Raw genomic sequence first — 16,872 nt, 5'->3', positions numbered from 1 at the left:
GTTGGGTTTAAGGTGTGGTTTTTTTTTTTTGATGATGTTAAAATTGTGTATAATTTGTTAAAGGAATATGAAATGTCTGATAGTATTCAGCAGTTCCATTTTCTGTTTGGGTATTCTGCTTTTATGTGGATAACTTTGCCTTTGAGTGTTTTATTCGTTCTTTCTTCCTGGGTCAGCTGGCTCCAGGGTTAGGGAGGCAGTGGCGCTCTGAGCACACTTCTGTTTGTCTGGGGCCATGGTACAGCAGACCGTGCGGCTGAGTGAACAGACTGCCTTGTGTTCGCGTCCGTGCTGAAGCAGGAGGGGGGTGCGTTGCGTGAGATCCGTTAAACTGATCTCTCAGCGCGACAGACAGGTCACATGAGCGGTTCGCCCAATGATGGCGAACCAGCTCTGTGACGTCACTGGCATGCCCTTAGACACACCCAAGGACGGCGTGCATACCATGGACAAAAAACACCCCCCGCTTCAAGCAGGTGATGTCACGGCTGCGCGCGCCTCCGCACAAGCGAAGGCCCTATGGACCTGGCCTTAGACAGCCCATTTGTGGGTCGCTGGCTTGTGACATCACTCCTATGGAGGCTGTATATATGAGTGCTGTTTTTACCTTTCTAGCCTGGGTCCCCCCTGGTCCCCCGGTTGTCCCCTACCTCCTGCTGCAGCTGCGACAGAAGCAGAGGCTGGGGGAAGCATGGGGGAGGTGCAGGAGCCTACGGGGGTGGGGTCAGGGCAGGCAACTGGATTGCCGGAGGTCCACGGCAGCCCGACCACATAGAGCGCCGCCATCTTGAAGTGCGTTCCACGCATGCGCAATGGCCCAATAGTTGTGGTGGCCATCTTGGTCCAACCCCACGCATGTGCAGTCTTCTCCATAGTGCGACAGTCCTTAGACTCGCGCATACGCAGTACAATCGTGCGAGTGGCGTCCATTACATGAAAGGGCTCTGTGGGGACTAGAACCCCCAGAATGCACAAGGGCAAGGTACCACATGGATCATAGCAGCCAATAGGAGACACGGATTCCTCTGCTGAGGAGGATTGATACTTTGCGTGTGATAGGAGCTGGGACAGTAGAAGGGTAGGGTGTCAGTAACTCCTGCACACACAATGCCAGAGACCCCCTTGGGCCCCAGCTAGGCCCCCCCCCCCAGCTTGTGGTTGCTGCAGGGACAGGCCCATAGATAGGGACACTGCCCTGTAGTGCCAGTGTGAGGGACACAGACAGGACACAGCTGTATCCTGGCATCACGTGGTCTTGGACCAGATCACCATCTACAGCACAGACGCTCTGCATGGTGGCACCGTTCACGCGGGATACCATCCAACGTAGAGGCGGAGGCTTCGCGGGTAACATCAGTGGATTCCATCTTGCTGCATCGGCGCACCCGGCAGGTACCTCACAAACACATGCACCAACTATACACTTCTGTTCTAGTGGGGCAGCGCTGTCTCACAAATTTGGGTGGGTTAGTTCCTGTGGACACCGGGGAATTTAGGTGCCCATGGGCACCTCCAGTACTTTAAGGTAAACCCCACCAGGGTGAGGACACAATTTTGGGGGGGCACGGTGAAGGGGTACGGCCCTGCGAGGCTTAAGTGGTTCTGTATTATTCTTGGTCACGTGTTCAGTAAACCGGTTATATCATACAAAGCGTGATAAAGCGTGAAACGCATGGGTGCTGTACATCCATGTGATACAATACATCTTTCTATTTGTCATCTCCTTGATCATGGTGTTTTTTCCTCTGATGCTGGATCTTTACACTGAAAAGATGCTGCACGCTTGGGTCTTGCCAGACTACAGAGAGAGTGTGGAACAGCATACCAACATCAGCATTCATGTAAGTTGCCCCTCTAATTCTACTTATTTTAATACTGCATATGGGAGGGTGTTCATTGCGCTGCACGATGTGGGGATCCTTTGGACTCCATTAGGTGCTTATTCCTCCCTTGCATATCCAAATGGAAATTTACCATAGGTAATCTAAGGCAATACGAAGAACGCATGATTTATCTTCTGGAAATATCTTGAGTTCATCTATAGTCTGAAGCACCATCTCATATTGGACTTGTTTGTAGTCTTTGAAGCCAAAGAAGCTCTTCAGTCAAATATCTCAGGCACAGTAACTCATGAAGCAGAGTCTGAATTCTCTGGTTTGGATTTGGCGCAGGAAGAGTATGTCAGACCTATGCCTCGACAACTCTGAGCAGGTTAGAAAGGAGCATTCTAGCTTTAAACTCGACAACGTGCAAAAGCTGATCAAGGAAATGGCAACAACCTTTGGATTACCAGAAGAAAGAGATCTACATCACTTGGGCTGGATTTTCTGTGAATCAACCTAGATCCTTTCCAGTCCATAAGGTATTTAATATCCAGGGAATGGCAATATCTGTACCGGAAGGGCGGCTCCACAAGTAAATTAATTGGAATGTATCAGACAAGGAGGATAGGAATAACCCACCCAGAGACGACGCCAGTTTCCAGACTGACTAGGGCAACCAAGCAATGGACGACAGTCTTTTGGGGATCCTACAGACGAGGATAAACTGTCAGCAAAAAGATTGTATTCCACATTAGGAGGTTCCCTCAAGCCCATGGTGGTGTCGGCATCCCTGGTAAGAACAATAAACATCTGATTCTCTTGCATTCAGTAAGCAATAGAAACCAGAACCTCGCTACAAAAGATTCGGACGTACCGTACCATGTCAAAATTCTTTAGATTTTCTCTGCAGAGCTTACTTTGACACACTTAAATTGCTTGCTAGGTCCTCTGCAATGTCGGTAGCCATAAAGAGAGCTCTAGCCCAAACACCTAGTTGGTGGATGTTTCGTCAAAGAACAAATACATTTTCTATCCTTTACCTGTGAAAAACACTCTGGTCTAACTAACTAACTGGAATCCAAAATCACCAGGGTCACAGGGTAAGTAAATTTTCTACCTCGAGATGGGAAACCCTGTTTGACTACGCCATCTAGAAATCATTCACCGTCATCCATCATCATCCCTTTTTGAAGTTACGCGTCCTAAAACGAACCCAGTACACCTACCAGACTAAGACCTGGTGTTTTGGTGCACCTGTATTTGAGCACTGTCATTAGTTTCACTGCACGTCTGTGGTATCAAAGTATCTTGAATATGGTTACAGAATACTATATTCACCCAGGTTGCATTGCTTTTAAGCAACTAGTCTTACAGCATTGATTTTATTATACATTTTTGGTTTTGTATCATGGCAGCTGTTGAGCAATTGGGATATTTTCATACCATCTGAATGCAGGAAGGTATTTTGCTCCTGTGATTTGGGGAGTTTGGGTAGGAAGAATGAGTTGCACGCAGCACACATTCTAATAAGATTTATCAAACTTTCTGTCCCAGTGGAAGTGTTCTCCCCTCACCACTGTTTGCTGCATCAACATATCTACTTACAGATTGTAGGTCTGAGGTAGCATAAACCTCTTTACATCTTTTATAACCATCTGCACCCCATTTTTTAATTTTTTTTTTATTACTGTTGACGCAGCTGTGATTGAAAAATGGTGCAATGTATCAAACTCAAAAGTTTTTGAGGACAATGTAGGCCAACTTTTTTTTCTCTAACATTTTAAATAAATTGCAAGGATATGCAATGGGACCCCAGCAGCATAAATAATCGATACGGGTCTCCTTATCGAGCGATAAGGCTAGATAGTATACAAAATATTTTCTTTCAGTGTTCTGTAATGTAAATTAAATGTGGATTTTTGCACAAGTTTCCAAACTTAAAAAAAATACTGAACTTGGGCACGCTCTTGCATCTCTATTTACTTTGTGTTCATTTGCATATAATTTCCCAGAATCCCTGGTTGCAGTGGAAGCCCTGTATGCTAAGAGATAATGGGGAAAGACAGGTTGCTGACCTGTCTGAGACCTGTGTCTATGCTCACAAGTGGTGTTTGTGTTTGCTGTACATCTCTAAGCAAAGCCCTACTCAATGTAACTATGGGATTATTTATTAAATGTTTTACCAGGAAGTAATACATTGTTACCTCTCGTTTTCAAGTATGTCCTGGGCATGGAGTTAAGATGACAAATACATTGTTACAAATAAATGGTTACATAAGTGAACAGGGTATAGATTATATACAAGACATTGCATGCACTGTTAGAGATGATATATATTATAGGTGGATGTAACAGTTACAGACCAGATTAAAATGTGAGACAGCTTTAGGTTTGAAAGAACTTAAACTGGTGGTGGCTGTGAGAGTCTCCAGTAGATTGTTCCAGTTTTGGGGTGCACGGTAAGAGGAGAAGGAGGAGGAGCGGCCGGATACTTTGCTGAACCTTGGGACCATGAACAGTCTCTTTGAGTCAGATCTCAGATAAGTGCTGCATGTGGTAGGGGTGAGGAGCTTGTTCAGATAGGCGGGTAGCTTGCCCAGAAAGTATTTGAAGGCAAGACAGGAAAGATGAACTTTGCGCCTAGACTCGAGTGATGACCAATCTAGTTCTTTGAGCATTTCGCAGTGATGTGTATTGTAGTTGCATTGGAGAACAAAACGGCATATTAAATTGTAGAGGGTGTCAAGTTTGCCACGGTGGGTTTGAGGTGCCGAGCCATATACTATGTCCCCATAGTCGATAATTGGCGTTGGCATCAGCTGAGCGATGCGCTTTCTGACCAGCAGGCTTAGGGAGGATTTGTTCCTGTAAAGTACACCTAGTTTGGATGTCAGGGTTTAAATGGGCATCCCAAATGTTAAATGGGAGTCAAACCATATGCCCAAGTAGTTAAAACTAGTAACGGGAGTAAGGTTTTTTTTTAGCGTTGGTTCTGATCTGGAGCTCAGTCACTGGAAGCTTTAAAAATGTAGCCTTGGTCCCAAATACCATTGTTACAGTCTTGTCAGTGTTTAAAAACAGTTTGTGTTGGGAAATTCAATTTTCATGTCTCAAAGTCAGATTGAAGTCAGATGTGTTGAAGGTCGGAGAGTCTATGGCTGTGTGGATATAGGATTGTGTCATCTGCATACTTGAAAACGAGAGGTAACTCTCAATGTATTACTTCCTGGTTTAAATATTTTATAAATAAAATACATGTGTATTGAAGCTCCTTTACAAGCTGTAGGAAGCTCATTGATGAACACTGAGAAGAGTAGGGTCCCAGAACAGAGCCTTGCGGGACACCACGGGTGATATCCAGGGGGTTGGAGTTAGAGCCTGAGATGGACACATGTTGGGATCTGCCTGATAGTTAGGAATGAAACCAGTTGAAAGCATGCTTCCCTATTCCAGAGCACTGGAGTTTGTTGAGCAAGATAACACGATCAACAGTATCAAAAGTTTTTGGAAAATCTAGGATTATTGCACCAGTGAGTCGAACCCGTTCCATTCCACACTGGATCTCATTGCAAACTGTTAGCAGGGTAGTTACCGTGGAGTGTTTGGGGCGAAAGCCAGATTGGAATTGGCTAGGGAAATTTGTCTTGGTATAGAAATTGCTTAATTGGGAGTGGACACATTTTTCCATGACTTTGGATAGTATTGGGAGAAGAGAGATTGGCCTGTAGTTTTAGACAGTGTTTTTGTGCTCCACTTTTGAAGATTGGGACAACTCCCAAGCAGTTTTCTAGGTCTTGGGGATATGGCCTGCAGACAGGATAGAGTTGACTATGGAAGCAATTGTCACTTCAGACTTTACGGTGTTGGGACTAAGCACCAAAATATCTCACAACAAAAACAAAAATTGTTATTTGATCAGTAAGTTTGCAGTCTATATATTTGCAATGCTATGGTAAAATGTGACCATATTAAGGATTATGAGAAGTGGTAGAAGATATGTCACAAACTTTCAATTTCATTAATAGCAGCTCTACATATGCTGCCTAGTGGAACTGCACCTGAGGACATTTTTGTAAACAAAGATATAATTGATGCATGTTACACAGCCTCATTGTATTGTCTGTCTTGCATCACCCGTTTTTAAAGCTGCTGTTCAAGCTGTCGTTTTTACATTCTCCCCCCCAAACGAATTACCTAACCTGCTGATCGCGTTGGTATCCTGTGATCAATCGGCAAACAGCGTTCACTAAATGGGTGCCTTTCAGTTTCATGTCAATCCTTCAGTCAGTGCAGCTACAATGTATTCTTATATTACTACATTAACATTATCTATTGTTACAGTTTACACCTCACACCTCGGACTGCTGGGAATATTGGCGGCAACATTATTAAAAAAAAGTGTTACAAAGATCTTGCACTGCTGGGGAAGTGTGCTGAAACCTGCTCTAGAAAGAAACTCATTAATAATGCTATTTAATACTACAGAACTGATTTTTATTTAAAAAAGACATGTAGAATATTTCTTGGATTGCTTCTTTGACTTGCATATTTTTGTTTTTAAGGTCTTGGGTAAATTGCTCTTGCAATGGGCCCTTTTTAGTGCTCCTTTTTGTATTGGTTTTAGATCTGCCTCTGCTGATATTTAACTGATCTATAAATGAAATCTTGTACGGTCTAGAAACATGCACGTGAACATGTGAGGAAAGGTCGAGGTGTAACACTATCTGGGGTCATTCAATACCACTTAGCTGACATTTACCAAGCAACGACTGACCACTCCACTTCCATACAATGTAACCAACTTAATATACAGCTGTTTTTATACACTGTTTTAATGAATAATCATTGAATAGCGATTTTCAGAGTAGCTTACTGTGTGTAAACCTGTTCCAAGTGTTTGTGCTCCCTTCCCATCCTGCTGAATACATGTCGTAATGTCACTATAGGGGTGTGTCCGTCCATGCATCCTAAAGAGCCTTATGATCACATAAGGCACGGCAGGTCATATGCCTGAGACTATTGACATTAGTGTCTGCTTCTATAGAGGCCTTCCAAAGGCACAGAGGGCCAGTAACATAAGGGCTTGGAGCCAGAATACTGTACTCGTATTAATCTGGAGTAAAAGGCTACTTAACTTTGCCCTAATCAACACAACTTTTGAATTACTACAACATTCTAGTAATTGGGTATAATGTTCAATACAGTATGTGAAATGTAGTTGATTTTGGTGCTTTAAAAATGTAGAACAGTGTTTTTTTTTGTTTTTTTTTGTTTTTTTGCCTGTGCAACTTTCAATGTAGAACCGTAACCAAATGTTTTGAAGATGATTAAAATCCTTTTTTCTTTCATGGTTAAACTGCTTGTTCATCTTAAAAAAATGTTAGATGTTTTTTGTTTAATTGCCATTTTTGTGTAAGGTAAAATTGAGGTTGGCCATAGAAGTATAGAGCAATAGGTATTTGCTTGGTATTAATTGTAGATGAGTTAAAATAAAAAATACATTTTGCACAAGTGCATCAAGAAGTAAAAGATGAATCATCGAAGGCACCGAATTATGTTGTCGCTGTCATTAAATTGATGTTTTACCAGCTACTTGAGATGTCCTTTGTAGGATTACACAACTTTTTTTAATTTATTTTTTTTAAGTTTGTTTAAACATTCTTCATACAATTAAGGGCCGGTTTGGGGTTCTGGACTTTCATTGGAAAATAATAATAATAATATAAATAAATTATAGAAAATAATAATAATTTTAAAGCGTGGAATTCCAATGAAATCTTGGAAACTACTTACTTGGAAACTGTTCAAATGGCCTATCGCACCTTTATTAAACGCGTTAGACGTTGACATCCGCCTTTTGATCAAAAGTAATACACATATTAATTCTTTATATGCTGTATTATTATAGTTTTGAAAACGGGGAGCAATTAATCTAGTTTGTCACTGATCACAGATTCCGTTTGATCCCGACAGCTACGGCACCAGTCATTGCGTGCGTCAGAGCGCCAGGGGGCGCGTGCATCAGTTTCAGCCGTGATCTGTGGTCTAGGGCTTGCGATGGGACGCGCATCTTGGCAGGTCCGAGAAGTGCAGGGGGGCAAAGGCAAAATCCAGGCTACGGCCCCTGGGGAGGTGTGGTGGGGGCGTGGCCATGACCTCACGCGGCTGGTTCGCCCTCGTTGGCTGGACCGCCACCGTGCCAAAGACAAATCTTGTCTTTTGGGAAAGGTGGTTGCGCATCGCGCTTTCTGCAGGCACACGCAGGTAGTGACTGGGGCAGGCCTCAGAGGGCCGAATCTTGTTCACGCCACGCACACTATAGTGCACGCGTGTGTGTTTTATTATATATTTTTAAAATTAAAAAAAATATATATATATATATACACACACACACACACACACACACACACACACACACACACACACACACACACACACACACACACGTAAAAGAATAAAATATTTATTAACATTGTATACATACATACACGGTAGCGGCGCAAAACAACATACTTTTTGAGTCTTCCCCGCTATTGCCTGGCTCCACACTCACTGCCGTGTGCGCGCGCACGCGGCCCTAGAATACAATGGCTGGCTAACCACAGCCAATTATAAGTGCCGCGCGCGCAGCAAGAGCGCCCAATATATTACGGGCCTTAGACTTCCTGTTTCTGCCAGCGTGACAGATTGCGGGCATATGCGTGATCACATGATCCGGAAGCCAGGTCTGTGGCACAAGGGGTCGCAAACTTTTTCTGCGTCCAAAGGTTTTACAGATGCAGTCTGGTGATGTACCGGGTAATTACCTGGTACCTGGCTTACCCAACGCTTCTTCAGCTATCCAGAAATTACCCAGACACCGTGTCAGAACCGGCGCCGGGTAGTTTCAGGGCAGCGGAAAATACTTCAAAACATACCGGCGACTAAGTTGAAGAAGACTGGTGGGGAAGACTGCGGCGACACCTGGGAGCAGCAGCAGGCGCCCTGGTGGAGGAGGCAGCAGCCGAAGTCCGTATTCAGCCGTGGTCACATGGTTCCTGGCTCCCACCAGCATCAGCTGTGTGCTGTATTCCTGCTTCTCCCGCCTGCTGAACACTGACTTCGGCTGCTGCCACCTCCACCAGGACGTCTGTTGCTGCTGCTCCTGCTCCAACGATGTCGCCGTAGTACACGGTGAAATTCAGGACCCGGCCCAAAACTAATGCAGTCCCCCCAATGTGATATGTCTTCAAAGTGAGGTTCATAAGATACCCTACAAAGCAGGTTACCAACCTTTAAAAAAAAAAAAAAAAAAAAAAAAATCCCCCTAGTTTAATTTTAACCTGCAGTAGTGTTCACATAGCAAGAATTGCATTTTCTCACTTTCTCTACTCAATCACAGCACAGAGCTGCTTTACACGCAGACTAGAAATGATCTCATCAGGAAAAAAATGGCGTTGCTTAATCTCATGATTCTGTGAGATCCATTAATGTCACTGAGGGGGCTATACTCATTCCATTAATGTCACTGAGGTGGCTATACTCATTCCATTAATGTCACTGAGGTGGCTATACTCATTCCATTAATGTCACTGAGGTGGCTATACTCATTCCATTAATGTCACTGAGGTGGCTATACTCATTCCATTAATGTCACTGAGGTGGCTATACTCATTCCATTAATGTCACTGAGGGGGCTATACTCATTCCATTAATGTCACTGAGGTGGCTATACTCATTCCATTAATGTCACTGAGGTGGCTATACTCATTCCATTAATGTCACTGAGGGGGGCTATACTCATTCCATTAATGTCACTGAGGTGGCTATACTCATTCCATTAATGTCACTGAGGTGGCTATACTCATTCCATTAATGTCACTGAGGGGGCTATACTCATTCCATTAATGTCACTGAGGTGGCTATACTCATTCCATTAATGTCACTGAGGTGGCTATACTCATTCCATTAATGTCACTGAGGTGGCTATACTCATTCCATTAATGTCACTGAGGGGGCTATACTCATTCCATTAATGTCACTGAGGTGGCTATACTCATTCCATTAATGTCACTGAGGGGGCTATACTCATTCCATTAATGTCACTGAGGGGGCTATACTCATTCCATTAATGTCACTGAGGTGGCTATACTCATTCCATTAATGTCACTGAGGGGGCTATACTCATTCCATTAATGTCACTGAGGGGGCTATACTCATTCCATTAATGTCACTGAGGTGGCTATACTCATTCCATTAATGTCACTGAGGGGGCTATACTCATTCCATTAATGTCACTGAGGGGGCTATACTCATTCCATTAATGTCACTGAGGGGGCTATACTCATTTAGGTTTTGGGCAGTTATATAACTAATCTTGCAGTTGCAAACAGAAATGAGATACTGCCTTGGGTCGCTTCTTAACGTGCAGGAACGTGTCCAATGTTTCCATCACCCAAATGACTGCCCTATAGCAACTCTGGTATTCTGGTTTCTTACATAACTGCATTTTTGTGACAAAATCCAGATACAAGTTCTTTTTTTTTGTTTGTTTGCCAATAAATAGTTACGCAGCCTGAACCTTAAAAAATAAAAAAAAGTAATTCATTGTTTTTATTTTTATTTTTTTTAAATTGTCTTACCCAATTAGGTATCTAATTACTTTCTTTTCTTGCCAGGCATCTCTGACACCGACATAATCAATATTTCTCTTCCTACTGGCGTTCCTGTGCTCCTTGAACTTGATGAAAATCTGCATCCAATCAAGCCTCATGTATTCTTAGGGGACCAGCAGGCTATCCAAGCGGCTATCAGGAAAGTGGAAGACCAAGGCAAAGTTAAACCGGCTGATAAATAATGAGCTTCCTGAAGTTTTACCCCGTTCCTTTGTGAGGGAACGTGTGGTGCTTTGTTACACGCTTCTTTATTTGTACAAAGCAATGTAAATAGGATCCGATTTGTCAGGCAAACGCTGACCCACACTTTTGTATGTGTATATAATATATATTAGTGGTTTATTCACTGGAGTACTAATGCTGGTAATGATTTAATAGCGTATTCATTAAATGGGGTTTAATGAATAATAATGGTGACAGCACGTCTGTTTAGACATTGGCTCATTCACTAAATGGTGCTACTCTTTAGCACATCCTGACTCCCATTAATTGGAATGGCAGCTGGGTCGTGCGGAAGCTTAGCACCTTTAGGGAATATTGGCCACGGTTTGTAGATTCTTGTGGTTTGCAATGTTTTGTGCTGTGTATTAAGGCGCATGCAGAAATACGTTTCTGGCCTTTCACTCGGAAGTGGCGTCCATGATAAAAGACCTGTAGAGACATGAAACGTTGTATTTCTGCATGCGCCTTGATAAACAGCGCAACGATTGCAAATCTTTGGGCTTTGAATTTCTTTTCTAACGGAAACTACCCACTGGAGTCTACGGGAGGGCTGCCAATCTGTATTTTGGGATTTTTATTGCGATGTACAAGTTTGTGTGTGGTGGTTTTTTTTCTTCTTCCTCCTCCTGCTATTGGTAATGGTGATCACACTTCAGTAAATAGATCCCTTAGTGACAACAGTATTGTGGCAATCAAGTGCAGGCTAAAAAAAAACAGTTTGTGGTTGGGGTTGGCGTGCTGGAAGTGACTTTTATTTCTGATTTTAAGCTGGAAAGTTTGCATGTTAGGAGATATATGGTGATTCCGGCTACTGAACCAATTACTATAGTACTCTGAAGAGTCGCACAGGTTTAGAAATTTCATATTCACTCATGACTTAACAAATTTACATTCTAAAAAAAGAATTTTAATCAACTTGCCATCAAAATTGGTGGTGCAGTTCTGGCAGCCTGGCTCTTTAAGAGGCTTTCAAGCAAAGATTTGAGCTTTGTAATTACAATGTTTTTTTTGTCATTTAATAAACATTGTTTTTACACTTCTAATACCTGGAACTATTATTGTTATTATACAGACCTTTTGATTTATGCTCCGGAAAGGCCCGTTAGTTGGAATATGGAACTAAACTAAAACATGGAGGAGCAACAGAGGTTCTGGTTCATCCCAAAGCAAAGACTAAAGTAATGGGAAGATGTTTCTTCCAGACAACAAACCTGTTGGCTTTACCTGAAACCTGTTTGATGGCGCCATTGTTATTTAACACGGGTTTGCTGAGCTATTTGTGAAGCAGGGTAGTAGAAACTGCGTTGGCCGTTGTAGAGACCACACGAGCCACAAGACTTGTCATGTTTGGGCTCATTCTTTAGGGCAATACCGGCTATTGTGAGTCTGACTTTGCGCCATGGCACTCGGCCATTAGGCACCTTACAGCACATGCTTTCCAATCAAAACAGCACTTTAATGGACTCTAAGGTGCTTGAGGACTTTGCACCACTTAGTAAATACGGCCCTTACACTGATAACAATAGGGTTAAAATGTAGCAATTAAGAACTAATTTCAGTTTCCTATTCAAGGAAAATCTTGATTTGAAAGAACCCTTGGATTTAAAGCTATATTGGAAAAACCACTACTTAAGTGTACTTATTAGGTCAATTTTTGTTTACTGGCAGATTAATCTTTTGTTACAGCCAAAGTAAATCACACTTTTTTTTTTTTTTGTAATAGGTGTAGGTCGAAACCCTGCAAAACAATGTTCTGCTCCTATTTTCTCCTGCTGACATTAGATGTTACTCAGAGGCCTGGGACATAGTAAGTTCAAGCTCGCTGAGGCGGGCTGAGCAGATGCACAAAGCCCCTGCATCTGTCATCAGCGCGGCTATAGTTTCCCCCTCCGCATGCGCGCTGATGCGTGCGGAGGCTCTGAAACTTTGCCGAGACAGGCAAGTTTCAAATTTGCCGCTCGGGGAAGCGATGTGAGTGGTCACGTGACCGCTCACATCCAATGGAAGCGAGGGACTAGCTCCGCCTCCTGGCACGCCTCCGCCCCCGCCTCCACCCCGCCCCCAGAGCGCGCTCACTGCCTCGCCTGCAAGGACAGGAAAAGGCTAAATTTTGAGCAGGCGAGGCAGAGCAGGAGCGCGGCTCAGCGCGGCTGAACCCTCTATATCCCAAGCCTAGGGCTTCATTAACAGACCGCTTTTCTTTGTACGGCTTCCATGGTCATCTAGCAATTCTGCAAACCTATTCTGTATTCTATATTAATATTTTGTGCAGTGTTACTTCATTAAATATCAGTTCTGAAAGTCTTCTATAGATTTCCAACCTCGCTCCATCCACCATTGGGGAGATGAGAAGTGCTCACTCATACCAAGCAGTAAAAATCATGTAAAGCATACACATCGTTGCAAAGTTTCCTTGACAGTGGCTGAGTAAGTTCACAATAGTGGATATTGTTTTAACAATCCCTCAAAATATATTTCAGTTGTCCAAGTAACGACTTCATTTACAGAGCCCTGAAAATTGGAGCAGAGTTATTACATGTCTGATATAACACCAGTCCACTTAGAACCTGCAATAATTAAAAGGCAAAACCAGGCACTAGAATAAAAGCAATGTGAACGGCGTTATTATACATTTCTGACTTTAGTAGGCTGCATTTCAATGTATGATTTTGGGACTTTATTGTGGGGGGAAAAGTACAAATGTAATTTTTTTTTTTTAAGGAGAAAATTAGCATGTACTTTTTAGGAAAAGCAAAGATTTAAAAAAACAAAACTATAGACTAAATTTCACGGGTTGGAATTTCAGTGTTTTTGAATATTCAAAGTAAACAAACAATGTTACTTCTAGTGGGAAACCGTAAAACACGAATTTCCATTAAATTAATTAAAAGAAAATGCTATCGTGCTTGTATAAGGTTGAATTAAAAAATAGAATTCCAATTCTTTGAAATAAAATGTAGGATTCCTGCAGAAAGAATTCTAATTTTTTCTATAAGAACATTCGGAAAGACAATGTTACAACACAAAGTGAAATTGATTTGGGTACAAAGCTTCGTTCCTTTGCTTTTTGGATGTGTCACATAGAAGGCGGTTGTTTTAATAAGATCAGGCTTGTGAGATTTACGCCGATCTTATCGCATTTTTTGATGCGCATAGAAAATGGCGGAAAGTGTGACATGCCCATATTTTAAGATTGTTCAAAGTGTCCTAATTCCCCGTAAACCATGCATTAACATCAAACCTATTGTATGAAAACACTGCGGCGTTGCAGAAGCGCTCACTTGATTAGATAGGGACCATAAACTCACAAGTTGCTACTAACATTGTTCTATGTGCTCTGGAGAACACTCCCCAAATCCCAAGCTGGGGCACACGGCTAAATTGGAGCCAGGTACCTTCATGTACTGATGCTAAGACACACAAATAAAATGTTGGGTTTTCGCTCCAAAATTGCCAGGTACATGGACACCTGTATGTTTGCGTTTGCAGGACCCCACAAAACACATCTTGTGTTGCCCTGTATGTGATGCAGGGAAACGGGGTAACTGTGAAACAATATTTGAATATTGGTGTCGCTTTTGATATTTGCAAAATAGTACTTTATTACAATTGAATGAATTTGCTTAAAATCTTAACATGAGGCATTAAAATGTGGCACGCAGCAAGTGGAACCTCCTTTTCCTATTTAAACTTTGTTGCTAAATTTGATTTATTCTCTTACCACTTGCACAATGATCAAGGATTTCATTTTTTTAAGTGCGGCTTTGATTTGTTATTATTTATTATTATTATTATTATTATTATTATTGAGGCAATCCAAGCAGCACTTAAAATCTTTTTTTTTATTATTGAAAACTAATGTAATTAAAGGCTGCATATATTAAAAAAAAGTTAACTAAGCTACCGATCATTTTCTTCCCCTGTGATCGATCAACAAAGATCCTGCTTCCCAGGGTTCACTAAATGGCTGCCTTTTAGTTTCAATCCTTCAGTCGGTGAAACTCTGCAGCTACAATGTATTCTTGTATTATGAAGGTAACATTATCTAGTGTTAGTTTGCAGCACGAACTGCTGGGAATATTGGCAGCAAATTAGAAACAGGAAAGTGTTGCAAAGATCTTGCACTGCTGAAGAGGTGATAAAAACCTGCTCTAGAAATCAAAGTATGGTCAGTATATCAACTCATTAAAAATACATGTGTTTTTTTTTAATTCAACTGCTAAGTATTATCTGATACTACAGAACTGATTTATTAAAAAAAAAAGTAGGATTCTACATGGATTTCTCCTTTTTAAGAGGAAATTTGACATATTCCTGATGTGTATAGAGCTAATTTTTGGCATACTGCTAGCTTGAGTGAAATTATTTTGTTACACTATAAAAAGTGTTTATATTGATGGTTTATTGTTACTCTTCACGTGTAACTTTTCCATGTCTGAGGGTATTGCAGATGTTACTGGGAATTGCAAGCTTTTAAAGTATCTGAACATGTTACATCTTTTATTTTGTGCATGGAAGGTATTTGTAAACCAACATTTTTGCAAATAGTCTAAGTTTAATGTTAATAGCTTTATGAGAGATGTGTATTTTACATTAAACAATTTAATCTGTAAGTGTTGCGTTTTTTTTAAAATTGGTATTAATACATTTTACGTAAAATGCAAATTCTAAAGAAACACTGGTCTTGTCAACTATCTCCCAATTGAGAAACATTCTCTACTTACAATTGGAAGGATGGTAAACCAGCCACAGTACACTTCCTCTTCCACCATACACCATTGGGAAACCAGCCACAGTACACTTCCTCTTCCACCATACACCATTGGGAAACCAGCCACAGTACACTTCCTCTTCCACCATATGGCATTGGGAAACCAGCCACAGTACACTTCCTCTTCCACCATACGGCATTGGGAAGCCAACCACAGTACGCTTCCTCTTCCAATATATGGCATTGGACTACCAGCCACAGTACACTTCCTCTTCCACCATACAGCATTGGGAAACCAGCCACAGTACACTTCCTCTTCCACCATACGGCATTGGGAAACCAGCCACAATACACTTCCTCTTCCAACATACAGCATTGGGAAACCAGCCACAGTATGCTTCCTCTTTTAACAGTAGGATGGTGTTATGGTAAGTGCATCTGCAAGGGGATAAGGTCAGTGCATCAGAGATGTATAGTATCCAGTGGAGTTGCTCATGCTTCGTTTATATAGGTTTTTTAAGAAGGTTCTTAAAGGTGGAGAGGTGGTGCAGTTGGATATTGAGGGGAAAGACATTCCAGAGGTGTAGGATAGTGAATGAGGTTTTAGACGGGAGAGGCAAACGGGATAGACAGAAGACACCCTTCATCAAAATGCAAGAGTCGGGCAGGTGTATAGCGAGATATTAGGGCTGAGGGGCAGAGGTTTATAGCCTTAAAAGTGAGGAGAATTTTGTTAGTGATACAGAGTTTAAAAGAAGCCAGGAGAGGGATTTTGGCAGGAGTGATGCCGAGACAGATTTGGGAGAGAGTGAAGTGATCCTATCACCAGCATTTAGAATAGATTGTAGGGGAGACAGGTAAGAGGCGGGGGAAGGCCAGACAGTTGAAGGTTGCCTTTAGCAGTAGGATGGCAGCAATGGCGTTTCTTTGCCATGTCACAGAGGTTAAAAAAAAAAAAGGACTGGTTTTAGCTACAGTGGCGAGAGTTTGTGAACCCCTTAGATGAAAATCCTATTTCAAACCTATAATGTTATTAGATCTTAATTTGAGTCCTAATAATAGATAAAGATAATCTGATCAAACATACTACACCAAAAACATGATACTTTTTCACATTTGAAGGAATTTTGGCCCACTCCTGCAGAACTGCTTCAGCTCAGTGACCTTTGAGGGCTTCCTTGCATGGACAGCTCACTTCAGGTTCTGCCACAACATTTTGATGGGGTTTAGGTCCGGACTTTGACTAGGCGATTCTAAAACGCAGGATTTCTTCTTCTGCAGCCATTCTTTTGTATGCTTAGGATCATTGCCTTGCTGCATTAACCACTTTCGCTTCAGCTCACAGACGGATGGATGGCCTGACATTCTCCTCTAGAATCTGCTGATACAATGCAAAATTTATGGTTGTGTCAATAATGGGAAGTCATCCAGGGCCTGAGGCAGCAAAGCAGTCCCAAACCAT

The 16,872-nt window shown here is 42.1% G+C and overlaps 1 protein-coding gene across 2 annotated transcripts in view; it reads left to right on the top strand.

The window, feature by feature from the left end:
• The window catches only part of BPGM (bisphosphoglycerate mutase), a 28,330-nt gene extending 13,018 nt beyond the window's left edge, over positions 1 to 15,312 (top strand). The window contains exons 3-4 of one of the 2 annotated variants that reach the window (XM_075603049.1): positions 1,773 to 1,841; positions 10,481 to 15,312. In XM_075603049.1, the coding sequence (XP_075459164.1) occupies positions 1,773 to 1,841; positions 10,481 to 10,659 (248 nt within the window). In that variant the 3' untranslated portion in view covers positions 10,660 to 15,312. The remainder of the gene's footprint in view (positions 1 to 1,772; positions 1,842 to 10,480) is intronic. The other variant, XM_075603050.1, reaches the window with a different exon arrangement.
• The last annotated feature ends 1,560 nt before the right edge of the window (positions 15,313 to 16,872 follow it).

This window comes from Ascaphus truei, chromosome 5 (genome assembly GCF_040206685.1).
Source record: "Ascaphus truei isolate aAscTru1 chromosome 5, aAscTru1.hap1, whole genome shotgun sequence".
Taxonomy (NCBI): Eukaryota; Metazoa; Chordata; class Amphibia; order Anura; family Ascaphidae; genus Ascaphus; species Ascaphus truei.
Note: the sequence above shows the minus strand (reverse complement) of the source record. Positions and strands in the feature narration are given on the sequence as shown.